This window comes from Carcharhinus amblyrhynchos, chromosome 11 (assembly GCF_965287045.1).
Source record: "Carcharhinus amblyrhynchos chromosome 11, sCarAmb.v2.hapA, whole genome shotgun sequence".
Taxonomy (NCBI): Eukaryota; Metazoa; Chordata; class Chondrichthyes; order Carcharhiniformes; family Carcharhinidae; genus Carcharhinus; species Carcharhinus amblyrhynchos.
The window spans coordinates 61,590,988-61,618,447 of NC_137334.1; the positions used below are offsets into that span (position 1 = coordinate 61,590,988).

Below are 27,460 nucleotides of genomic sequence, written 5' to 3' on the forward strand. Positions count from 1 at the left end.
TGGATCTGCACACCTTGATCCCTCTGTATGTTAATATTTCTAAGGGCTCTACTATTTATTGCATACCTTCCTTGTGCAATAGACTTTCCAAATTGCATCACCTCATATTTATCTGGGTTAAATTCTATCTACCATCTTTCAGTCCAGGTCTCCAGCCAATTCATATCCTGTTGTATCCTCTTACAATTCTCCTCACTCTCTGCTACACCCCCAATTTTTGTATCATCTGCAAATTTACTAATCACTTCACCTACATTTTCCTCCAAACTATTTATATATATTACAAACAACGGACACCCCAGCACTGATCCTTATGGAACACCACTTGTCATAGACCTCCAGTTAGAAAAGTACCCTTCCACTGCTACTCTCTGCTGTAGAAGGGTACATTCTGTACCCCTCCAGTTGACCTGAAGTAAGTAGTTTATTTATTAGTCATAAGTAGGCTTACATTAACATTGCAATGAAGTTACTGTGAAAATCCCCTCATCACCACTCTCCGGCACCTGTTCGGTACGCTGAGGGAGAATTTAGCTTGGCCAATACACCTAACCAGCATGTCTTTCAGACTGTGTGAGGAAACCAGAGCACCAGGAGGAAACCCACACAGACACAGGGAGAACGTGCAGACTCTACACAGACAGTGACCCAAGTCAGGAATCGAACTGGGGCCCTGGTGCTGTCAATCAGTAGTGCTAACCACTGTGCTCCTATGCTGCCCCAAAATTAACAAACAGTGATGGCCAGGAATCAAACCTGGGTCAACTGCTTGGAAGGCAGCTATGCTCATGACTATACCACCATTGCTTACACACTAAAGTGTTCTGGAAATGTGAGTGAGACCTCCAATTATGTTTTCCATTGACTCAGAGCCTGCAAAATGCCCAGCAGCTGGGGGACACAGGGTGAAAGCTGCTCTTCAATGTTCAAGGCGATTTTTCCAAGGACAGTGATGCAGTAACCAGTGTCCATCAGTTTGGCTGCTGCTGAATAAATGCTGTCTCAGATCATGAGGAGGTGTTACTCTTCTCCATGCAGACTTCACCAACTTTTCTCCTTCTCTCCCCATTCCTTGCAGGAGAAATGAGTGCACATTCCGCACAAGACGCCATAGACTCAGGATGGGATGCTGTTGCTGTGGATTATATGGATCATGGAGGAGAAGACAATGGACAATGTCAATGTTCCCTTGCCAAGAGCGTGTTAGTGATGGCGAATCCACCATTCTAGGCACATATGGCCATGGAAAAGGTTCATGTGAGAATGGCATGATGGTGGATGTTCTGTGGTGTGATTAGTGGAGTAGTCTTGTAAAGGGGGGGTGGTCAGGATACACTGTGGGGAGGGAGGGCGGGTAGCATTAGCTATGTGCTGCACCTAATCTGACAGCATGCTGAGCACTGGATGGTATGGAAAGCCCAATCAGTGCAAATCCTTTAAGGATCTCCATGCCTACATCTTATGTTTGTTTCATCCAAGTCCCAGTTTTATGCAAACACTCCCAAGAGCCAAGGGATCCCTTGGACATCAAGAGGAAGAAGAGATTTCAGGGTACGGACTAGTGTACCGGACACCAACGCAGATAGCTGCAACTCAATAGGTCTCTGCGTAGTAGTGGAGATAATGGTACAGACTCTGTCCCTTGTCACCCAGAATCCTGGCGGAGGGCGGGGGGTTGAAGAAACTGGGGAAGGCTGATAAATAGTCTATAGGTGGCAGCTGCCTAAAAAGCGTGTAGAGGCTTGCAAAAAGTTCACTCTTGCAAGCCTCTGCAAAGATGACACCTGTGATGGTGCGAATGCAGCTGTGAATTGTTGACTGAGATATTCCACAGAGGTCAGCGGCAGAATCTGAAATAATCTCACAGCAAATAAACTGAGTGCCACCATCATCTTCAGTGCTACCATCAGAGCCTGTTGATGGGTAGTTCTAGGTGAAAATTCATCCTCAAGGAAGGCACAGATGCCTATGACCATTTCCCTGAGCAGTTTCCTCTTGCATTGATGCTTGACCAGACCAGTTAGCCTGTTGTGATATACCCAGTGCTCCGGGTATTCATGGGTCCTCTTAGGTATTGGCTCCTAAAGTTTGGCCCTTGCTGCCAGAAGACACTTCCTTGTGCCATGTGACAATGCCATTGGGCTACCTCAATGGACTGTAGGTGTGATGAATCAGGACCCATTTCCAGTGGCACCCTTCTTTCCTTGCGTTTGAATGTCTGCGCGCCTGACCGAATGGTCCGATACCACATTTGTGGCAATTTTTTGTCTGAGTTGCCACAGAGTTCATCTGGCTTCTTCCACCTCCTATGTGCAGCTCCAACATATAGATGATCTGGAGGAGGGGGCTGAGTGTAGGGTGATGAAATTTGCTGATGACACGAAGATGAGTGGGAAAGCAAATTGCGTGGAGGGTGTGGAAAGTCTGCAGAGAGATCTGGATAAGCTGAGCAAGTGGGCAAGGACCTGGCAGATGGAGTATAATGTTAGCAGGTGTCAGGTTATCCACTTTGGCAGAAATAATAGTAGGAGGGATTATTATTTAAAAGGCGAAAAGCTGCAACATGCTACGGTGCAGAGGGACCTGGGGGTCCTTGTGCATGAATCACAAAAACCCAGACTGCAGGTGCAACAGGTGATCAAGAAGGTGAATGGGATGCTGGCCTTTATAGCGAGGGGGATAGAATATAAAAGCAGGGAGGTCTTGCTGCAACTGTACAGGGTACTGCTGAGGCCCCAGCTGGAGTACTGTGTGCAGTTTTGGTCGCCGCACTTGCGGAAGGGTATATTGGCCTTGGAGTGCAGAGGAGGTTCACTAGGCTGATACCGGAGATGAGGGGATTGGCCTATGAAGAGAGACTAAATAGACTGGGTCTGTACTCGTTGGAGTTTAGAAGGCTGAGGAGGGATCTTATAGAGACGTATAAGATAATGACGGGGATGGATAGGGTAGAGGTAGAGAGATTCTTCCTGCTTAGAAAGGATAGCAGGACTAGAGGGCACAGCCTCAAGATAAGTGGGGGGGGCGGGGAATGCAGTTTAGATCAGAGTTGAGGAGGAACTTCTTTACTCAAAGGGTGGTGAATCTCTGGAATTCTCTGTCCATTGAAGTGGTGGAGGCTACCTTGCTAAATATATTTAAGTCATGGGTAGATAGGTTTCTGATTGACAAGGGGATTAAGGGTTATGGGGAGAAAGCGGGAAAGTGGAACTGATCCACTTCAGATCAGCCATGATCTTATTGAATGGCGGGGTAGGCTCGAAGGGCTAGATGGCCTACTCCTGCTCCTATTTCTTATGTTCTTATGTTCAACACCATCCCTAGGCCTTACCTGCTCACTTCAATGCAACGCTGCACTTAGACATTGTTCTTCACTAACTAGGAAAGTTCAAGGTTTCTGTCCTTGCTAAATTAAAGCAAACATTGATTTTCAGAACTTTCAGCTGAATTAAGTGTTCCTCTTTACAAATCAAGAACTAACTACTAAATCATATAAAGAAATAGATTCTTAATGAAGCTTAATAACGCTTTTCAGTTTTTTTTTGCTTTAGTGCAATATAGAATAATGATGAATACTTTACTCAATCTGACATTCTGAGCTGCTGTATTAACCAGTGAGGAAATTTTGTCTTTGTAAATGAGCAGTGCAATGTTTAATATTCAATCGGAATTTCTTCCTGTGTGTAAACTATCGGGATATAAATACAAACCTAACCATAGCCAAATAAGAACCTTTAGAAGACTGGCAGTGGTTGGAATAGGTTTGTTGAGTGCTTGAACAAAAGATGTTGTGGCCCCAGATTCCAACTGTGCTATTGTGCAATCAGAGGCAAATTGGGACTTTTGCTACTGACCCTAAGCACAGGAGATTATTCGGTCCCTCATATCTGTCCTAGCCCACTGAAGGAGCAATTCATCCAGTGCTGTGTCTCCGTGTCTACGATTGTTTTAATTTTCAGATAATGATCCAATTCCCTCTTGAAAGCCTCAGTTGAACCTACGTCCACTACAACCTCAGACAGTGCATTCCAGATCCTAACCACTCACTGCACAGAAAACATTTTCCTCATTTGGTCATTGCTTATTTTGCCAATTCTTTGAATCTGTGCCCTCTGGTTTTCAATACTTCCGCTAATGGAAACAGTTTCTCCCTATCTATTCTGTCCAGATCCCTCATGAATTAGAATACCTCCATCAAATCTCCTATGAACCTTCCCTTTTCCTAGGGGAACAGTTCCTAATTTCTCTAATCTACCTACATGACTGAAGTTCCTCATCAGAAACAGGAATGATTCTTAATTCTGATTATTTTGAATCTTTTAAGATTTTACCTCTGTTTCCTCTGACTGCATCACTTCTGCTGTTTTGCTCTTTTTAGGTCTCTCTTTGCTACCCTGGTCATTCTTTTAACTTATTTCTACATTTCTTTTACTGAACTTTGTCTTGCTCTGCAGAATTTTTAGAGACACTTTACTTCCCTATATCATGCCTAAATTGTCCATTAATCCATTTTGGATCACATTTGTTTAGTACTATTCATCACTATTTCTTTTTCCTGCCCATTCAACGTTATAACTTGGAATTTGTTCCACATGTCTTTAATACATGCTAACAGGTTACAGTGTCATAGAGATTTACAGCATGGAAACAGACCCTATGGCTCAACATAGCCACGCTGCCCTTTTTTTTAAAACCACTAAGCTAGTCCCAATTGCCCGCGTTTGGCCCATAGTTCCTCTATATGCATCCTACCCATGTAACTGTCTAAACGTTTTTTAATAGACAAAATTGTACCCGCTTCTACTACTGGCAGATAATTAGCATGCTTTGTGTGAAAAAAATTGCCCCTCTGACCCTTTTGTATCTCTTCTCTTTCACCTTAAACTTACACCCTCTAGTTTCAGACTCCTCTACCTTTGGGAAAAGATATTGACAATCTAGCTGATCTATACCTCTCATTATTTTATAGACCTCTATAAGATCACCCCTCAGTCTCCTACACTCCAGGGAAAAGAGTCCCAGTCTACCCAGCCTCTCCTTATAACTTAAACCATCAAGTCCTGGTAGCATCTTAGTGACAGCACCACTGTCCATCCCACCCAAGCCGTCCACAACCCCCTCATCACCCCACCCACCCACCCTCTTCCTCCCCGCCCCCACATACTCATACGATGAATAAATGTTGTCAATTGCTTTTGTTGTTTCATTCCATCAAATTTAGCCCTTCTAAAGTGTTATATCCTTTTCTTAGTTATTTCTGATGTTAAACTTTATCATATTGTGGTCTTCATTCTTCAGAGGTATTGCAACAAATTTCCTATCCACTATCTCAATCCTTACTTAATCCAAGCGAGAACTGCTTCTAGTGCTTTCTTATCTGCAATCAGTCATAAAAAGTTGTGCATTGCAATTGCCAATTCTTATTTTAAAAAAAGGGTTTCCTAGTTATTTCCACTAGAGCATTTCTTGTTTTCACATACCATTCATATCTCTGTAGAGTAATTTGTCCTTTTTATGTCAGCCTGGAGCCACTTAACAAATTCCTAGTATTATCTAGCATTTGTGTTTGAGAAATCAACCATTTAAGTCATTCTGCAGCTTTCCCTCTTTCATTACATCAAAATTATTTATTTCTCAAGTATCCCTTACTGCTCACTCTGAATAATGCTATGTTAATTTGCATCCTCATTTTTTAGCCACATTTCTGATATTTTAACAGCATTGTTCCTACTGTCACAATAGCCCCCAGCTCTGCCATTTATTCCTAATGCAATAATTAATATTCACCAATGGAATGACAGCCTGGAATTTCAGCAAATACTGATTAACCAAATCCGGTTAGGAAAACACAAAATATACCACTGCATATAAATGATGTGAATTTAAAGAATACTAGTTGTATCTAAATTGCAGTCACAATTCTCCATTACCTGTGGATGCTGTGGGGATTTCAGGTATACTTGTACTGGTAGCGTGAATCACAGTTGTTGGCTCAGGAGTAAATCTGCCTTTAGTAGTTGGAGGCTTTGCGCTTGTCAGAGTCCTTGAGGGAGTAGTTGGAATCTCTGTGGTACTGTCTGAAATTTGTACACTTGTTAGCATCATTGTACTAATTGGAGACCTTGTGCTAGTTGAGGGCCTTGTGCTGGTTGAGGCCCTTTCACTAGTTGAGGCCCTTGTGCTAGTTGAAGTCCTTACACTGGTCAAAAACTTCACACTAACTGATGTTTTTGTATTGGTCAGTTCAGTTGTCTTAATGACCGCAGTTGTGGGTACGCTGGACATTGTTGTTTTGTCTCCTCTTGGAGTACTCATAAAAATAGGTGGACTAGTCCGTTCAGTGGCAAATTCACTCCCTGTTGCACTAATTAGTGCAGGCTTTGGTGTGACAGTGGAAACTTGTGAAATTGTAGTATATCTTCTGGTATGAGGCCCAGATGTTATTACAATTGGTGCTGAGGATGTTCCTCCGGTTTCTCTCATAAGTGGTTCCATGGTAGAAGATGACAAATGAGCACTTGTTGTCATAGGCTTTGAAGTTCTGTGATAACCCGGAGTTCCTTCTGGAAGTACATTCTTCAAAGTAGTGCTTGTTATTGCTGTTCTAGCAACTTGCGTTGTAACAAAACTACTGGTTTCTGATTCAACAAAATCCAGTTCGGAACTATTAGCTACAGTAAAGTTAGAACTTGAGTCTGTGAAATCATTCACTACCTTTTCAGAATCTGACTGTATCAAAGACAACGTTGTTGCAATCAAGTTCTCAGTATTGTGTATTTCAGATAGAACAGTAGTATTTAAGAAATCCTCCGTTATTTTGGGAAGTAAATGACTTGTTGCAGTGATGGCTGTTACAGTTTCAGCACCCGAGCTAAAAAGGGAGTGGGTCATCGATCTCGAACCAATTGTCTGAGTATCAACTGACTGCGTGGAAGATATACCTTGTGACTTTACTGCATCTGACCCATTAGTAACTTCATTAAAATCCATAGGTATGGATGTTGAATGTGAATGAATTGTCTCTTCAGAACTATCTGTTGCAGCATTGAGCATTTTGGAACCGCCTGATGAAGTACTTAAAGGATTTTCGGAATTATTTGCTGTATAACTTAGAGAACTTTTAGAATCACTCAGTGAAGTACTTTCTGAATAATTTTGAGCACTATTTAAAGCACTTTCAGAAACATTTGGTGAAGTACTCATTCTCTCCGAATCATTCAATGAAGTACTTAAAGACCGTTTTGAATAATTTGGTGAAGTGCTTGCAGATCTTTCAGTATCACTTTGTGAAGAGTTTGAAGGGTTTCCAAAATCATTTGTCAATGTACTTGAAGTTTCAGGATCATTACGAACACCAACTGTGGATACTTTCCAATAATTTGGTAAAGTACTTAATGATCTTTTAACATCATTTAGTGAAGTGTTTGATTTTTCAGAATTACTTGGTGAAGTGTCTGAAGAGTTTTCAAAATCATTTATCAAGGTACTTGACCATTCGGAATCATTTTGAGCACTAACGGGAGATAGATTAGAATAATTTGGCAAAGTACTTAAAGACCTTTTAACATCATTGGTTGAAGTATTTGATCTTTCGGAATCATTTAGTGTTGTACTTAAAGATCTTTTAGAATCATTCTGTAAAGTATTCAGTCTTTCAGAGTCATTTGGTGAAGTACTTAAAGATCCTTTCATATAGTTCTGCGTGCTATTTAAAGACCTCTCATGATTATTTCGCAAAGTACTCAATACTTTGAAATCATACAGCGAAATACCTGAAGAACTTTCTGAATTGCTGTCTTCAGTACTTAAGGATCTTTTAGGTACATTTGGCAAAGTATTTAAAGGTGTTTTTGAAACATTTGGTACAGAGTATAAAGGTGAAGGTGAAATCGTGAACAACTGTTCAAGATTCCCTTTTGGTGTATTATGATGAGGCCAGCTTCTAAATTTTCCAGAAGGCGCATTGTCCAAAGATGATGTAAAAGCTTGACTTCTAGAATCAAACTGATCTGTAGATATTATATCTCTGGAAGGTACTGTGGGATATGAATGATTTGTTGATTCAGAATCAGTTGTAATACTTTCTTTAATTGACGTTGAAGTCAGGGTTAGTAAAGGACTCTGTGAACTTTTCGTAACTGGTATAGAGGAAGTGGACACTTCATTAATTTCCATAAATGTGCTATTCGTTTGCAGATACAGTTCCATTTCTCCAGTACTGGAGACATATGTGCTGTTATTTTGAGAATCATGCGTCCAGCTTTCTGTTGTTATGCTTTTGTTTGGCTGATTTCTGCTCCCAGACCCTAAAAACAAAGACAAAATACACTGTGGTCAATGCCATGCATCTTCTTTGTTTTATACAAAGGCAGTGGGATAAAACAATAACATGTGACAATGTCAAGTGATTGAAGTTTTGCAAGAGAAAGCATCACTCCAGAATATATAATTTCAGGCACACAGAAGCCAAATTCACAATAATAAAATCGTGTCACTACCACATCACGATTGTATGAATTCATACCATTGTAAAACTTTGTCAATGTCATTTAAGGTTTTAAAGTCGATTAAGGTATATTATCTGATCTTTCAAATACATGTAAGTGGCATTGTCATATACTGAATAGCAACTAAATTAAATCTGCATATGGTTACCAAAGGAAATGACACTGCTGTACATGAGCCACCGGTAATGGATTTGTATAATAGAGCAATTAATTAGAGCAAAGCTTTAAAGATCTTTGAACTAAAAATTGTTGATATTGTTCCAATTCCCAATATTATTGAATCCCAAATGCCATCTTGATTCTTGCTGTTTCTACCCAATCTTGACCTTTGCTCCTTGTTATCTAATCCTAGCTGTAATCTCTCCTGCATTTTCCGATTATAGATCAATTTTAAACCACTCCCCACAGGATGTATCCTTGAGTTTAATTCCTTTGTTACCCAATCCTAGTGCCAATATTGATTGTCTCCAGGAACATACTCTACCTGTGTATCATCACATTACAGCTTACACCATACAGTGGAGTACATGACAGAAAAATTAATAAGTGCTTATCTATACTTCTCATGCAACTGCCTGCTTGAATCATTCATATTTCATAAACACCTGTGACTAAACTGTATGATTTCCCATGCACAGAACACAGACACAATACAATCTATATCTGATATCACGTGACAATATTTTCATGAACTTTCATGGAGTGGTTCCCATTGGTGGGTGGGCAATTGCCCAATAGAAATTTGAACTTCCCAGGAAATTGCCATGCCATCCTTACCTGGGGATGTCCTGGGGGTGGGGGCTTCCCCAGTGCACCTTTGGAGAACTCCCCAGTTACAATGCCCCTGGAAGTTATGGGTCAATATGTCTGTTCATTAAATTGGCAGACAAATTGGTTCTGCACTTGAAAATGGTACAAAATGGGCAGCGTGCCTGGAACGTCCAAAGAGATCATTCTGAAGCTTCAAATTATTAATATAAAACTGGTGAGCTGCAGATAGAAAGGAATGGTTTGATAGAGCAGACGCAGCATGGATTCGTTAAGGGGAAGTCGTGTTTGACGAATTTATTGGATTTCTATGAGGATGTGACTAGTGCGGTAGACAGAGGAGAACCGGTGGATGTGGTGTTTTTAGATTTTCAAAAGGCATTTGATAAGGTGCCTCATAAAAGGTTGCTACAGAAGGTTAGGGTGCACGGAGTTGGGGGTAAGGTGTTAGCGTGGATAGAGGATTGGTTGTCTAATAGAAAGCAGAGAGTTGGTATCAATGGGTGCTATTCTGATTGGCAGTTGGTGACTAGTGGAATGCCGCAGGGATCGGTGCTGGGGCCTCAGCTATTTACCATTTATATAGATGATCTGGAGGAGGGGGCTGAGTGTAGGGTGGCGAAATTTGCTGATGACACGAAGATGAATGGAAAAGCAAATTGCATGGAGGGTGTAGAAAGTCTGCAGAGGGATCTGGATAGGCTGAGCGAGTGGGTGTGGACCTGGCAGATGGGGTATAATATTAGCAAATGTGAGGTTATCCACTTTGGCAGAAATAATAGTAGGAGGGATTACTATTTAAAGGGCGAAAAGCTGCAGCATGCTATGGTGCAGAGGGACCTGGGAGTCCTTGTGCATGAGTCGCAAAAACCCAGTCTGCAGGTGCAGCAGGTGATCAAGAAGGTGAACGGAATGCTGGCCTTTATAGTGAGGGGGACAGAATATAAAAGTAGGGAAGTCTTGCTGCAACTGTACAGGGCACTGGTGAGGCCGCAGCTGGAGTACTGTGTGCAGTTTTGGTCGCCGCACTTGCGGAAGGATATTTTGGCCTTGGAGGGAGTGCAGAGGAGGTTCACTAGGCTGATACCGGAGATGAGGGGGTTGGACTATGAAGAGAGACTAAATAGGCTGGGTCTGTACTCGTTGGAGTTTAGAAGGATGAGGGGGGATCTTATAGAGACGTATAAGATAATGAAAGGGATGGATAGGGTAGAGGTACAGAGATTTTTCCCGCTTAGAAAGGATAGCAGGACTAGAGGGCACAGCCTCAAGATGAGGGGGTGGCAGTTTAGAATAGAGTTGAGAAGGAACTTCTTTACTCAAAGGGTGGTGAATCTCTGGAATTCTCTGCCCGTTGAAGTGGTGGAGGCTGCCTCGCTAAATATATTTAAGTCATGGGTAGATAGGTTTTTGACAGACAAGGGAATTAAGGATTATGGGGAGAAAGCAGGAAAGTGGAACTGATCCACTTCAGATCAGCCATGATCTTATTGAATGGCGGAGCAGGCTCAAAGGGCTAGGTGGCCTACTCCTGCTCCTATTTCTTACGTTCTTATGTTCTTATGGTTCACCCATGGAGCTGGACAGTCAGAGCCCTGGAAAATTTGGCAGCCCTGGCCTAAAGGTAGGTCTCAGTGAGTAGATTGGGAAGGAGAATTGTACGGGAAAGGGTGAATGTGTGACAGCCACAGTTCACAATACTGCTCTGGATCTAGGGGCAGAATTTTCTGGCCCCACTAGCTGTAGGAAGCTTGCTGGGTGGGGGCATTTAATTTGGCAGGAGGCCAAATATTGGTTTTTTGATGGCAGATGCATTTTAGCAATTGAGTTTGCCTGCACATGGTTCTCATCCCATGGTAAGAACCTCCTCCCATTTGAAGGATTGCAGTTCCAGTGTGACATTATACAGCAGAGAATGCAACAACCGTGCATCGCATTCTAAACATGCTCGACCACCTTCTCCCCCTGTCACCTATCAACTTTCATCACCCAATACTCATCCCACCAAATCATTCCTCTCCCCTCTGACACCCCTGAATCTCCCCCATTACCCTTGCATGTATAACTATCAGCCTCCACATGCCACAAGGCCCTTCTCTCCATCTGTGCAACCCCGCATACCATTGCTGCCTTCATTCCTGTCCTGGACAGCCTCCCTTCCTTCTCCGGTCAGCCCCTCGCACTGCTCAGAGACTCTGATTTCTTTCCCACCTCTGCTGGTAAGGAATATCCAGGGAGGGTTCACTGAATCATAGCGGCTGGGGTCTATTGTCTGGTCTGTGACATCCTGGTCTGAAGCTCCTGGCTTGCAGTGAGTGAATGAGTGGCTTAAAATATGGTACCTAGATCTTCAATCCCAGGAGGTCAAGGCAGCAAAGGTGATTTCCTGTTTGCCACTTCTCACTCCCATTGTGAGATTTGGCAAGCTCCTTGCAAATACCTATGTAATGTATTGAACTGCACAAAATTGCATGTGGTCAGTCAAAGAATCATAGAATCATAGAAACCCTCCAGTGCAGAAGGAGGCCATTTGGACCATTGTGCCTCCTATCCATGCCCTATCCCTACAACCCCATGTATTTATCCTGTTAATCCTCTTAAACACTAAGGGACAATTTATCATGGCCAATCCACATAACCCGCACATCTTTGGACCGTGGGAGGAAACCAGGGCACTCGGAGGAAACCCACAGAGGCACAGGGAGAACATGCAAACTCCACACAGACAGTGACCCATGGCCGGAATTGAACCCGGGTCCCTGGCACTGTGGGTCAGCAGGGCTATCACTGTGCCGCCCTGTCAATCCATACTACCTCAGTGGAAATTATTCCCACCTCCATGCCAATCACCAAACCTAGCCTCCAGAACTGAACATTCAGGCCTATGATTTTGCTCCTCCTGACTTCACAGTGATGTGTATGCAAAAGACTTCATTTCGCTTTCCAGAGTCACTGTCTTCATGCACCCACAAATACTGATCAGATCATGAGTAACACAGTTTGTCAATGACAAGTATTAGGCCCCTGATTAAATTATCCAGTGGTACTAGGTACTGTTCACTTCCAGAAGCTGAGGGCGGCGGGGGAAGGGTGGGGGACAAATTTCACATGAAAATAAATTTGTTCCCTCCAATGTTAATTCTTGAAAAAAGAAGGAAAAACTTGCATTTATAAAACACTGCTGCACACCTCAAAGCACTTTCACTACCCGTCAAATCCTCTTGAAGAGCAGTTACCATTGTAAATTAGAGGAAAATATGCTTGATGATACCAGTATCTCCCCCTGTAATTCTAGGCGCAAGAAATTGGGAGGAAATTGTTGCCATTTTGTACTCTTGGGCTCAATGGTTATGACAATAATAAACAAAATGAGAGAAAATCATTACTGATCCATTCATGTCCTGTTTGAAGTAATCATGATATTATAAGGCAAATGTTATGAATTTGGACTCTCAGCGACTAGTTTGAAATGATAGGGAAAGACCTGCAGGACTTTAATTTTAGCCTGTTGATTTCCTTGCTAAGTTCCCAATATCCATCCTTAGAGGAAAAGTTTCACAGCTGGAGCATAAATTCACAGAATTACACCTCAGATCTTCTAATCTGAAACTGAACTTTCACACAGGTTCCTGTGACTATCTGCTAACTTGGATAAAGGGCAGAATATTCCCAGGAATTCAATTTTCATTTTTTATTTTGGCAAACCCAAAGATATTAATACACAGTTGTTGGGTTTACCATGGGATCAGGGAAAGGTTCATCCTGTGACAGGGAAAGTTATCAGTCCCTTGGGTCATCTGGCAGAGATGTATAGATTATCTTGGTTTGGTCCGGTTTCTGTCTTGGGCAATCAGTTTGCCTCCCTGACCTTCTGATGAACCCCCTGCTTTATTCGATATGACAGCGGCAGGAGTCAACACAGGTGCCACCTGACTTTGCTGCTGACATCAGGTAGGCAGCTCCCACCTCCCTGGAGGTGCTTGATGCCATTAGTTGGTCAGGTTTCAGAATGCATCCGGTCATTTGAGTTCCCAACCCCATTTTGAAAACCTGGCCCATTATCGCTGTTTCTCTCACTACAAAAGCTTCCCAGCCTGCTGAGTATTTCCAGCAATTTTTGCTTTTAATTTCAGATTTCAAGTATCTGCTTTTTTGTTGATTATTTGCTGCCTAAGAAGGATTGCAGAATGTATTATTCTGCCACTAAGGTAGAGTGGTCTCCCTTTGAGGCCAAAAGTCTAAAGTTGTTCCATAAACACACTCAATTCACTCAACAGTCAGTTGTTGATTGGTTGGTACTGACTTAATTGCATAAATTTTTGCTGGCCAAGTTATTCAAATAAAAAATATTATTAAAATGATTGCATTTATTTCCTAAGGAATATGAATATAATACATGTAATAAAAAATTAAGATGAACCATTTGTTAATTGCATAGTCCTTCCCAAGTAGATGCAATATCGGGGGAGGTGATGGCATTATCTCTAAACTATTAATCTAGAAACTCAGTTAATGTTCTGGGAGCCCAGGATCAAATCCAGCCACTGCAGCTGGTAGAATTTGAATTCAATAAAAAAAATCTGGAATTAAGAATCTACTGATGATCATGGAACCATTGTCAGAAAAACCCATCTGGTTCACTAATGTCCTTCAGGGAAGGAAATCTGCCGTCCTTATTTGGTCTGGCCTACATGTGATTCCAGAGCCACAGCAATGTGTTTGACTCTCAACTCCTCGGGCAACTAGGGATGGGCAATAAATGCTGGCCAGTCAGTGATGCCCATGCCCCACAAATGAATAAAAAAAATTATCTAGGTAAGATCTGTTTGATCATTTTATTGGATCAGCTACCTAGTAGCTGATATTTTAACGTTGTGAATGGGAAGAATGGGTATGTTTTGTAAATCTAAAGAAAATCTATTATTCTTATTTCTTTAGGTTGTGTGAAGGGGGCACACTCTCCACTGAGACTAACAGAATAACAAAAAAGTCACAGTCGCTCTACTTATGGTTAATTCAAGATTGCTGTCTACAAAAACCTAGCACACAGCCATGGCTCTCCCTTTGCATTGGAGAATAGTTTATGTCACAGGAACTAAAGAAAAGGAGAAAAATCAATGTAAAATGAGGTAGATATAAATAAATAGTTAACTATCTTTGTAATTCTCACAGCACCAGGGACTCGGGTTCAATTTCCTGTTTGGGTTGCTGTCTGTGCAGAATCTGCACATTCTCCCCATGTCTGCATGGGTTTCCTCCAGGTGGTCTGGTTTCCTTCCACAATCAGAAAGATGCGCTGCTTAGGTGCATTGCTCATGCTAAAAATTGTCCCTCTGTTTACCTGAACAGGAGTCGGAGCATGGTGACTAGTAGATTTTCTCAGTATCTGCATTGCAGTGTTAATGCAGGCCTACTTGTGACACTAATAAATAAGCTTAAATTTATATCCTATTTGGTTACATAAATGTTGATATCGAACTAAACTCGCGTGCACAAATATTTGAAACCTTTGTGGAAAATGCGATTTAACTGACTTTTGGTGTACAGAGAGGTTGAATAAAATCAAAATTGTCTCAGTATTAAGTTACCATGGGCAGTGCAACTACTGTCCATTGCTGTAGTCATTAGCCCACAATAGTAGGTGGTGAGATTTGGCTTTTGCATCATTAACTTGTACAGTCTATGCTACCACAGGAGGTGGCGCTGTGATGGTCATTCACTTGTCAACAGGCAGGAAACCCTTGCAGTGGACTGTTTTGAAAACTTACTGCGGATGTGGTAATTAGGGGTGGGGAACAATTGGCAGCAACAGGGGGTTTAGGTTAACAAAAGCTACAGCACTAAATATGGAGGTTACACAGTGCAAGGGGATTTGAGATTTCCTTCCTATCATTTGTTCTTGCAGAGACAGTGATGAGAAGTCTTCATTAAAAAAATATATTCCTCTCATATTTCAGACTAAAAGGAGCTGAAGAGAAGCAGCTAGAGAGAAGTTCAGGATTGCTTGTACTCTTCGTGCTAACATTTATAGCAGTAACCCTCAATCATGTCCAAAGTTTCAAGTTTTGTTTTATAATTTCCTGTTTTGATATTGATTCTGAAACAAACATGGGAATTCAGGTAATTTTGAGAGATTGCAATTTTTCCAAATAACCATTACTGAAAGGATGAAAATCTACAGTTTTCAGTACTTCACCAATTTTATCATTTTCCTTTTGCTTTGGGCATTGATACAATGTCGGACATGGCTCAGTAGGTAGCACTTTGTCTCTGAAGTTTTGATTCCCATTCCAGATACTTGAACATATAAATTAAGATTGACACTCAGTACAGCACAATGAAGTACAGCACTGATGAAGTGCTTCATTGTTGGAGGTGCTGCTTTGCAGGTGAGATATTAAACTGAGACCCCATTTTTGGGTAAGATTCCACCTTCTGTTTGTTCTCAAGTGGATATAATAGATTGGTGCTATTTTGCAGGAAGGGAGTTGTCCACTCTGTCTTGGCCAATATTGACCACAGATTATCTGATTATTATTACATTATAGTTTGCAGGTGTTTGCTGGGCTCATACTGGCTGTTGTGTTTCCTACATTCCAATATTTCATAAGTACTTAATTGGCTATTTAACACTTTGGGATAGTCTGAGATTGTCAAAGATGCGATGCATATTCATTTCTTCATTTTTTAACATGTTAATGCAATATGTCTCCACAATATATAAAGATTATTCTGATCATCAATGTACTTAAATCTTCTATACATAGGTCTCTTATTTGCACATTTAGGAGCTTTAGTACATGTTTCAGGTGTGGGCTACATGCATCTATTTTTGTCTATTTATCAATCTGATGGGTGCAGCATATTGAGCTTTATAGTCCCTAGTTTTTAGATCAGATGATATGTTTTTTTTCAGTCCAGATTTTTCAGTGCTGTATTGAATGTGAGTTCTCCGCTGTCCTGGTTAATTTGATATAAATAGCTAACAATTGGTTTCTACCAGAGGTAGGCCGCAGAGCTCTTCCTCTGGTGGACTACCAAGATTCAAGCTCAAGCTGTGGACTGTTGTCTAGCAAAAAGAGAATTTGTTGCAAAAAAGAGGATTTTAGCCTGCACCTGCTAAGAATTTTGTATAAGTAAAGTAGCAGACGTATCTTTCCATCAAGGTTTCTTATATAAGAATCTAGATTAGGCACCAAGTGATGGGTACATCTGGTATACAGCATTGGGTTTAAACATCTCAACGGTCTTATGATGCAGGCTTTCCAGTGTGAAGTCCTTCCAGCATGCTGAAAGCAGATGTCCGATATGTAAACTTTGAGACTTGGCTCTACAACTACTGGAATCAGTGACTTGGAGTCAGTATGTAGAAACACACCCCTATATATCTAGAGTTCCCTGACAATTCAAGTGCCAAGGAAAAGCAGCTGAAGCTCCACACCTCTAACTGGAAGAACCAATGTCCAATGGAATGGAGTGGCTTGGTCATGAGAGTTGTGCTCATTCACTCACACATCTTCTGGTGGGTTGTACTGCTCTGCTCGCCAGGTTGCTCATAAAGAACCCCTGGTACTTGGTTTTTGTCTAGCAAGGGCTTAAACCTGTGCTTGTCAGTTATCTAATCATTAATTTTGCAGAAGATAGTAATGTAAGTAGACTGGTAATCCAGAGGCCCAGGTTAATGCCTGTGTCGTCAAGGGTTAAAATCTCATCACGGCAACTGGTGGCATTGAAATGCAATTAATAAATCTGGAATTGAAAGCCAGTCTCAGTGGTGGTGACCATTACAACAACCATAAACTTGGTGAAAAACCTATCTGGTTCACAAATGTCCCATCTTTACCTGGTCTGACTCACATGTGGCTCCACACCTACAGCAATGTGGTTGACTCTTAACTGACCTCTGAAGTGGCCCAGAAGGCTACTCAGTTAAAGGGCAATCAGAGATGGACTACAAATGCTGGCCCTGTCAGTGAAGCCCACATCCTATGAAAGATTAAAGGAATCAACAACTAGCAACTATCCTGATTGGAATGAGCTAATTCTGGGTGTTGAGGTGACTGTGAAGTATGTATGAAGATAGTTTGAAACTAAGTCAGACTCTCTGACAGTAATCCACTCCTTAAACCAAGGCATTGTTGAGAATGAAGTCTGTCACTCTGGCTCAGCACCAGAATTCTGGAGAGTTAGGCTTGCCTGTGGGGACTGGAATTTGTACTATGAAGTTTCAGGTTTCCCTTATAATCAAAGGAAGTTACTAAATTTCAGCCTTGCTAATCTGTACCTAAACTTGATACAATTAAATAATGTTCCAATGCAAAAAAAAGCAGAATCTGCAAACATTAGATAAATGGAGTTGCAACCTGGTAAACGTAAAGACCATTCTAACTATAGGATGCACTGCAACAAATAACCAAAGTTTCTTCTGCAACACATCACAAACCTTCAGCATCACTGCCTGGAAGGATAAGAACAAAGAAAATTACAGCACAGGAACAGGCCCTTCAGTTCAGTCAAGCAGCTTGTTCGGTGCAGGCCCCAAGCCTACACCAACCATGTTGCCCAACAGAATTAAAACCTCCTATCCTTCCGGGGACCATATCCCTCTATTCCCATCCTATTCATGTATTTGTTAAGATGTCCCTTAAAAATCACTATCGTATCTGCTTCCACTACCCTTCCCGGCAGCAAGTTCCAGGCACCCACCATCCTCTGTGTAAAAAAACTTGTCTCATACCATCTCCTTTAAACCTAAACATATAGGCGGGATTTTCCGGCTGTGTTTGCCCCAAGACCAGAAAAACTACTACAGTATTACATTTATATTACTGAATGAAAATCATCACTTCTTGGAGGAAACTGACCTCAACCGATCACGGAAACTTTCCTGTCATTGATCTGAATGTTTTTGAGACATTGCTATTCATTTAGGTATTTTCAATTGTTGTAAGTTGACGATGATTTTCAAGTGTTGTTGTTTCATCTGCTACACAGCTGGGAGCGCAATGAAAAAGGAGCATGGTGCCGAATTACTGTACGTCAACCAGAGAGGCAATCTGTCCAATCTTCCACGTAGATTTATGCTCGCAAATATTATTGCAAGTATATGTAGCATGTGGTTTGTTCCCTGTCAAGCCGGCCTCACTTTGTCCCTCTGGAATATGTGTCTAATCATATAAATATCCCTGAAAAACTCTTCCAGTATTGTAACTCAAACTTTCCCACTGGAAATAACCTGAAAAATTGAACAGCTCAACAAAGAAACAATCTTCAATAAATGTAACTGCTGTTGATAGAATGCAACAACCTATCAGAACATTCATTGAGGGGCAGCACGGGTGACATGGTGGTTAGCACTGCTGCCTCACAATGCGAGAGACCCGGGTTCAATTCCCAGCTTGGGTCACTGCCAGTGCGGAGTTTGCACATTCTTTCCGTGTCTGCATGGGTTTCCTCTGGGTGCTCCGGTTTCCTCCCACAGTCCAGAATTGTGCAGATTAGGTGGATTGGCCATGCTAAATTCTCCCTCCAGTGAATCCAAACGGGCACCAGAGTGTGATGACTAGGGAATTTTCACAGTAACTTTGTGAATGTAAGCCTACTTGTGACTGATAAATAAATTTTCTTTCGCACATAGCAATTCAACAGAAAGTATGGGCACAAAAGGCCCCACAAATCCTCAGGGTAAATACACTTTATGATAACCTCTGACCTAAATTAATTATTTGTGTTCCAAGTTGGTTATTTGATTCATAACAGATGTCAGTCTAGTTCAGTAATAAGAAAAAAAAGCAGAAAATAAATGTTGTAACTCGTGGCCACTGATGATCTGGGGTCATGCAGGAACAGTGGTTAAAAAGGAATTCACTGACCGATTGCTCGGAAGGCTGCATATGTTGTAAAATCACACTTCGCACAATAGAAAGTGCTTACGATTACTGTGTGATATGTAAGTATCAGTTTTGTGTAATTCTGCTTTGGAAATCTTTGGAATGATAAAAGCATAATGCTTGATTTGATTTTCACGTGGCAGCTTAGAAACTAAAGGAACACATTATTCAATGTAGTTTGTGAGATGGTCGAGTGAATCCAGCAGTAGATTGCTTCTCAGCACTTGCGCACCCTGACTGAGAAGCTGGGATTCAAACTCTCATGCCGTCACTGCACAGGAATTGCCTTCTCACAGCCAGGTCACTATGGGGTTACACAGCAGTGGTTGCTCTATCACAGGAGGCAGATTAGTGCTGCCCTTCAAGACCCATTGGCTGATTACTGAGCACAACAGTTGCCATGGAGATGTCCCTAATCCAGCTGAAGAAGGAAGGGTGGGACAGCAGGCAGTATTTTAGGAAACTAAAATGGGAAGTAGACAAAGAATACTCAAAAGATCTAAGAACAAAAATACAATGTGTTGCCAGAAGTGAGCCTCCTGAATTTGCAGATAAATAAGCTCCAGTTGTAATGGGAATTGTGTGTGCACACAGGGGTTTTGGCAAGTGCCAAACTGCCCTTACCTTGGCAATGAGATCCAAGCCAATGTAATGCCCAGGCCTCATGTTTACGCCCCAGTCTATTGCCCGTCCAAAGTGCCAAGCAGGCCGGAATGGAATTTTGGGTGGGAACTGATATAGCCGCTCCCAGTGGATCCAGTTTGCAGCCTTTGCCAAGGCTGAAGTAGCAAAAACTTAGCTAAAAATGAAGAGAAAAGGAAACTCTGTGTGCAGGCTTGGGGCCACTTCTGTCACTGACTGTGTCCACTCTATTTGCAGCGGATATCCTTACAACAGATTGAGACAGCTCTGGCTGCAGTCCTACGCTGACCTAAACTCTGTGAAGACATTTTTCCACAGCCGTTGCTAGGTAGGAACAATAGTCGTGGTAAATATGACCAGTGGCATCATGGTGGGTGTGGTTAATCAGACTTTACTGCCTGATGATCACCATAATGTAAGAAAAAGATTTCAACTGGGAGACACTTTGATGCTAGCAATGGTGTTGTGTCAAAGTGTAAAGGGCACAATAAGATATGGGAGGCATCAAGATGTACTGCCATATAATTTGGGAATCAAAATGAAAGTGCCGTCTGGTTAAAGCAAACCCAACCCGTCTCTACCACACCTCGCCCTTCCTTGGGTTGCCAATATGCACAAAAGGGATGGAGACACATTGTTAAATGTCTCTGCTCCTGTTTCCTGTCTGTCATGCCCATGAAGTGGATTACATGAGCTAGTCCCTATGGGAAAATAATGCTCAGTATTTCCAGAGGTCAAAAGGACGCTAAAATGGGAAATGTGACAGTGCTTAAGATTCAATAAGCAACATAGGAAAGGGCCATTATGTATGTGGTTTTTAAGTGGTGTAATGCCAGTGAAAAGCCATCAGTGGTATCTGTAAGGTGGTAATGATTACACACAGACCCAGGATGTTTGTTTTCATTTGATTTATTATTGTCACATGTATTGGTATATAGTGAAAAATATTGTTTCTAGTGCACTATACAGACAAAGCATACTGTACATAGAGAAAGAAAGGAGAGAGTGCAGAGTGTAGTGTTACAGTCATAGCTAGGGTGTAAGGAAAGATGTTGACAGATGAAGCTTATGAGAGCAATCAACAACTAATCCTACTAAAAACTTTGCTCTTGCACTCTTGAAGTGGTCAGGTAGCATCTCCCTAATTGAGTAACCATTATGTTTTATACTGCAGTTATCCTGCCTGTGCTACTCAAAGAACAAAGAAAATTACAGCACAGGAACAGGCCCTTTAGGCCTCCAAGCCTGCACCGACCATGCTGCCCAACTGAACTAAAACCCCCTACCCTTCCGGGATCGTATCCCTCTATCCCCATCATATTCATGTATTTGTCAAGACGCCTCTTAAAAGTCACTAATGTATCTGCTTCCACTACCTCCCCCAGCGCAAATTCCAGGCACTCATCACCTTTTGTGTAAAAAAAACCTGCCTCGTACATCTCCTTTAAATCTTGCCCATCGCACCTTAATCCTGTGCCCCCTAGTAACTGACTCTTCCACCCTGCGAGAAAGCTTCTGACTATCCACTCTGTCCATGCCCCTCATAATCTTGTAGACTTCTATCAGATCACCTCACAACCTCTGTCGTTCTAATGAGAACAAACCAAGTTTCTCCAACCTCTCTTCATAGCTAATGAGCCAAGAGGCAACATCCTGGAAATCTTTTTTGTACCCTCTCCAAAGCCTCCACACCCTTCTGGTAATGTGGCGACCAGAATTGAACACTATATTCCAAGTGCAGTCTAACTAAGATTCTATAAAGCTGCAACATGACTTGCCAATTTTTAAACTCAATGCCTTGGCCAATGAAGGCAAGCATGCCAATATATACCAACTCTTTCAGTCATGCAAGCCATCGACTCTGAATTGTACTGCCAGGTCATCGTCACTCTCATACAATCATAGAATCCCTACAGTGCAGAAGAAGGCCATTTGGCCCATTGAGACTGTACCGATAGCAATCCCATCCAGGGCCTATCTCCATAACCCCCCATATTTACCCTACAGATCCCCCTGACACTAAGGAGCAATTTTGCATAGCCAATCAACCCAACCCCGCACATCTTTGGAGTGTGGGAGGGAACCGGGGCACCAGGAGGAAACACACGCAGACACGGGGAGAACGTGCAAACTCCACATAGACAGTCACCCACAGCCGGAATTGAACCTAGGTCCCTGGCGCTATAAGGCAGCGGTGCTAAACACTGTGCCACTGTGCCACCCTCATTACAGCAGGAAACATTCTGCTGTAAAGGGACGAGAGTTTCAGATACATTGTGCACAACGCTTTGTTTGAATCAAAGGGTGGCAGCCACATGGAGATGCAAAAATTTATTACATTTAGGTCAGTTTAAATAACAACAGATAAAAATCCAAAAGGCACATGGGAGAAATCTGTACATCTGCAGATTTCCCAACTGTTATAGCACAAGTCTAATGACATAGCAAACATGGCAATGATAAACTAGAATAATGCAGGCAGAATGTCCAGGGACAAGTCTTTCTGTGAATCCTGGAATAGAGAACGTAATGCCTTTAACCTGAAGTTTATGAAGCCTTATTTATTGCTATGTAGTTTGAGCTCCTTCAATTTAAAGTCAAATATTCTAAGCATGATGCAAGACATAACATGCAACAAGCAGAACTAGATTACATGAGAAAAGGCAAACCTAAAACATAGTAAACGTTGTTGTATGGTGAAGCAAGCTGCAGTGAAACCTAGCAGCAGACGTTCAGAATCACAGGCCACTGGAGACTAGTTTCAGTATGGCAGGAAGTTTGTCAAGATTTCTCACTACCTTCCGTGTGTTGCTTTTAATGCAGAATAGACCGAGGGAGGCTGAAACCTTTCCTCACAGTATTCAAAACAAGCTGCAAGACGATCCAGCTTTCATATGTGTGAACTATCTGAGCCTGTGTGAGCATATCTATTAGACAATATGCAATAAAGGTCGATTCATTGCAGATATCATAAATTTAGTTCAAAATTATTATTTTTTGATAGCTTTTACATATGACCATTGTAGAAATAATGTAGAATCTACTGGAAATATTCCTTTGCTTATGTAATTACAGGATTATTCACTACCTTTCTGTTGAGTCTCCCAATTCCAAGTCTCCCAGCTTTAGAAACATAGGAATATAGAAGATAGAAGCAGGAGGAGGCCATTTGGTCCTTTGAGTCTGATCTGCCATTCACTACGATTACGGTTGATCATCCAACTCAATAGCCTAATCCTGCTTTTTCCCCATAACCTTTGATCCCATTCATCCTAAGTGCTATATCCAGCACCTCTTACTCCCTGGATCCCAAGCCCAGCAAATTCCCAGAATTGACAGATCTGAGAAGCCAGGGAGGAGAGGGATGGGAAGGGCGGAGTATGTTTCTGTCACGTGTGGAGGTTGAAGTGTTAGAAATCAGAATCGAGACTCCAACCTATCCAGATGGAAGACAGTAGGTGACCAATCTACTTTCCAGAGGTGAGTTGACTCTTTAAGTATGATAAAGGGATTCTGAGCCTCATTTGTAGTCATTACTTTAAATATAATTCTGGCAACTGTTTTCCCATACCTTGGAAAAACAAGTAGCTATAGCCTGGTGAGGGCTTCTGGATCTAATGTACCTTCCTGGAAACCTGTACAATCAGACCTTCCTCACCGAACTTTCCAATCTCCCACTGACCTCCTGCACAAGCCTCCGACCTTCCCCACATGTCTCCAACCAGACTAGCCAGATCTCTGAAAGCCCTCAGACATCCAACATCCCCATTACCCACCTGCTCTCCAATCTACCTCCGCCCCCACTCCTCACCAAGCCTCTGAATTCCCTTTGCTGAACTCTGCCCTTTTCCAAAGCTTCCAATTCTATACAGGGCACTGATCTTGCGAGGACTGTGATTCCTCCTTACCTTTTCCCACACTAAGGCCTCTGGCTGACCTCCCTGCAAGGCCTCCAACTTACACTCCCAGACTATGGAAGTACCCACCAACTTAAGATGGACCCCTCTTCACCCAGGCACAGATCTAATTGACCTTCTGGCAACTTCTGGGCTGCCTTCTGATTAGCAAGAAGCCAAAATAAAACTCCACAGATTGCGTTGGAATCCCGACTGCTGCATTCCTAGCACTGTATTAAATCCCACTCGCCCTCCCATTCCCAGCAGGTCAAGTAAAATCCAGCCCCCTAGGAATAACATAGCCGCTGAGGTGATAGGTAAGAACTAGGTGGTCCATCAGGTATCTTTGGCTGTATTATAACTACAGCATCAGTTAATACTGAAACTAAATGAATCTCCCCAATAAAATGAATGAATCAAAGTTGTAACGGTTGATAGGGGGAATGGGTGGGGGAGTGGGGGGTGGGGGGGGGTGGAGTCTCTCAGATGACCTCCACACCAGGCTCCCACCCACCCCAGACTCTCTGCAAGTTTATACTTAGATGGGCAATGCCTAGACATTCCCATCCACCCTTACCCTAATTGAGGCCCTTAATTAGCCAATTATTGACCACTTAGGGGTCATTTCCTACCCAGCCTCAATTGTCAGGCTGGTGAGAGGGGTTCGGGTCAGGGGGAAGCCTGAAAACGTAGCCTGCTCAGGCCTCGGGCAGCAGGTCAGGGGGAGGGAGGAGCACCTGCATCAGCAGACTTTTTTTAACATTAGGCGTTCCCTCCCTCTCCCATCCGCAGGTCTGCTCCGTGCAGGTGCTCCCACCTCACGGGACCTCACCTGAAGCTTAAACTTTGAGGACTACTTGCAGATACATAAAAATTTGTGGGGGCTTGACAGGGTAGATGCTGAAAAATGATTTCCCCTGTCTGGAGAGTCCAGAACTAAGAGTCAGCCATTTAGGACTGAGATTGCAAGAAACCTTTTCACCCAGAGAGAGATGTGAACCTGTACCCCACAGGGTTATGGCTGCTCTGTTGATGAGTACGTATAATAACAACGTATTTATCCAGGATCGTGAGTGTAATGAAATGTGCCAACAGACTACACAGGTGCATTATAAAACAAAGTATACACTGAGACACATAAGGGAATATTAAGTCAGATGACTAAAATCTTGGTCAAACAGGTAGGATTTAAGAAGTGTCTTAAGGGAGGTGGGAATGTGCAACTATTTCAGGACTTGGGGCTTAGGCAACTGAAGGCACGGCCACCAATTCTGGGCAATTATGATGAGAGATGCAGAAGGGACCAAATTGAAGGAATGCTGGAGATTACAGAGATAGAGAAGGGCGATGCCATGGAAGGATTTAAAAACAAGAATGAGGATTTTTTGACCGGAAGCCAATGTAGGTCAGCACGCCCAGAGATGGTAAGAGAATGGAACTTTCTGTGAGTTGAGGCATGGGCTGCAGAGTTTTGATGACTTCAAGTTTTTGGAGGCTAGAATGTGAAAGACCAGCCAGCAGTACATTGGAATAGTCAACACTAGAGATAACAATGGCATTGATGAGGCTTACAGGAGCAAATAAGTTAAGACAGGGGCAACGATGAACATTGTTACAAAAGTGGGAATAGATGGTCTTAGACATGGTATATGCAAGCTTAGACTGAGACGGATAGATTTTTGGGTATTAAGAGAATCAAGAGACATTGGGATAGGTGGAAAAGTGAAATGGATGTGTAAGATTAGCCAGGATCTTACTGAATGGAGGAACATACTCAAAAGGTCATATGGCCTATTCCTGCACCTCATTCTTATGGCCTTACATTCACAAGTGTTTTCTTCAGCAGATGTGAGAATGATTGCTGTACAATCTTTTACTCCCAGCATGTTTCAAGAAGTGATGCATAGAAACATTTAGTTCTATTTTGTGTATTTCAAATTAATTTTATTTAGGATTCATTACCATCAGTGAACAGATAAAGGGGTGATTTCAACTATCACTGATAATGTCATTGGGTGATATTGGATGAGCTGCTGCTATACACCTTTCCTGATTTGAATTTCACCAGACCCCAATTAATATCGAGCTGTGAGCTTCATATAATCTAGACTCGTGAGCTGCAGGTACATGCTACTTTTCTCCAGGTAACTCAAGATGACTAAAAAATAGTCCCCATAAAATTAGCAGTGCAACCAACACCTGCACAGGACACAGGCTACTCTATTGCCAAATATTTAAGTTTTGTGCTCAGTTTATGTTCGAAAAACAGATGCATGTCTACCAATCTCTATATCCCCTCGCCTTTTTTTCACTTTGGGACTTCCAGGTGTAAAAATGTTGTTAGGATTAGCTATTAGATATGCCATATACGGGAACCTCAGAAGTAAAGTCAAGTGTCAAATTTGTGTGCAAGCTCCAGTAGGATTTCAGATGTAAAGCATTTCCATCACTATACAAAACAGTCATTGCTATATGTTTTTTTTAATTCTTAATTGTATCTAAGCTTATGTAGTGCAGATTAATGGGCTTAAAAGCTGACAGAAACTTTGTTCAGATCTTAAGCCAATATTAAAAGTCTCGCAGTTCTGTGAAGGAGAAAGCTTGCTGGCAGAGATCAGCTCTAAGAAAGCTGTCATGGGTCATTAGAACAATGGAGGCAGAGGGGAGGAAAAACATCCGTGCTATAAAAACACGGCAGCTGGAGGAATGCGACTGGCTGAGAGCCTTCAGGCTGAAGGAACTCAAACAAGAACTCGACCCCTGTAGCTCTCATCCACTGTTTTGTGTTAAGGTACAGCCTAACTATGGGTACCCTATACAAGGAAAAAATAACTGACCTTACTGGGAAAAGTTGTGTAACAAGTAGTTAAGTGCATTATGGACTGGACCCAGAGTGTAGACTAGCAGATGTGCCATTCTGAGTAGCATTTGTAACTGACCTAACCCTCGGCCATATCCTGTGGTGTTTATTTGTCCGCAGATTAGTGAACCACCCTTTTTGTCCACAAAACAAGCTGACTGGTTTGTTTAATTTCCCTAGCCATTACTTTCATGGGATCGACCCCACAGTTTAAACAAACTAGAAGAGACGCATTCCACTAATATAAACACTCAATTCCGCAGCAGCACTTGCATTAAATCATCTCACAATGAATTGGGAAGGAATCAGCTCACCAGTGGAACCACCTGCAGGTTCATTTAGTTAATCAGGGGCCCAATGAAAGGGAAAGACCCCCTTTGCAAAATGAGTAATTGATGAGGCACCGTTATTTTTCTGTGGCTCGCAAGGATAACAATTGAAGGGAAGTTGAAAGAATTATTCTTGTAGAAATACTCTTCCTGTGAAGCGAGAAGGAGAGAGAGAATTCCCTTGACTCCACAGACTGGATTGGTTCCCCTATCACTCCCTTCCAACTAGCCACAGACCCCTCCCCCCCACCCCCTGCCCATCCCCACAAGGCCATGGGTTTAAAAGTTTTTTGACACATATGGTGAGCTATTTTTGCACTAACCCAAATACGAAGATTTGATTTGATTTATTGTTGTCACATGTATTAGTATACAGTGAAAAGTATTGTTTCTTGCGCGCTTTACAGATAAAGCATACCGCACATAGAGAAGGAAAGGAGAGGATGCAGAATGTAGTGTTATAGTCATAGCTGATGAGACCTGAGGGCAAATTGCTATCAATCCTTAGGACTCTTGGTTCAGGACTGCGGTCAGACTAACTTCTTCACCTTATGATTTTTATTATTTC

The 27,460-nt window shown here is 42.2% G+C and overlaps 1 protein-coding gene across 3 annotated transcripts in view; it reads right to left on the reverse strand.

The window, feature by feature from the left end:
- The window catches only part of heg1 (heart development protein with EGF-like domains 1), a 95,863-nt gene that overhangs the window by 42,124 nt on the left and 26,279 nt on the right, over window positions 1-27,460 (reverse strand). For all 3 annotated transcript variants that reach the window (XM_080199236.1, XM_080199235.1, XM_080199237.1), the window contains exon 2: window positions 5,931-8,306. In XM_080199236.1, coding sequence (XP_080055362.1) covers window positions 5,931-8,306 — 2,376 coding nt within the window. The remainder of the gene's footprint in view (window positions 1-5,930; window positions 8,307-27,460) is intronic.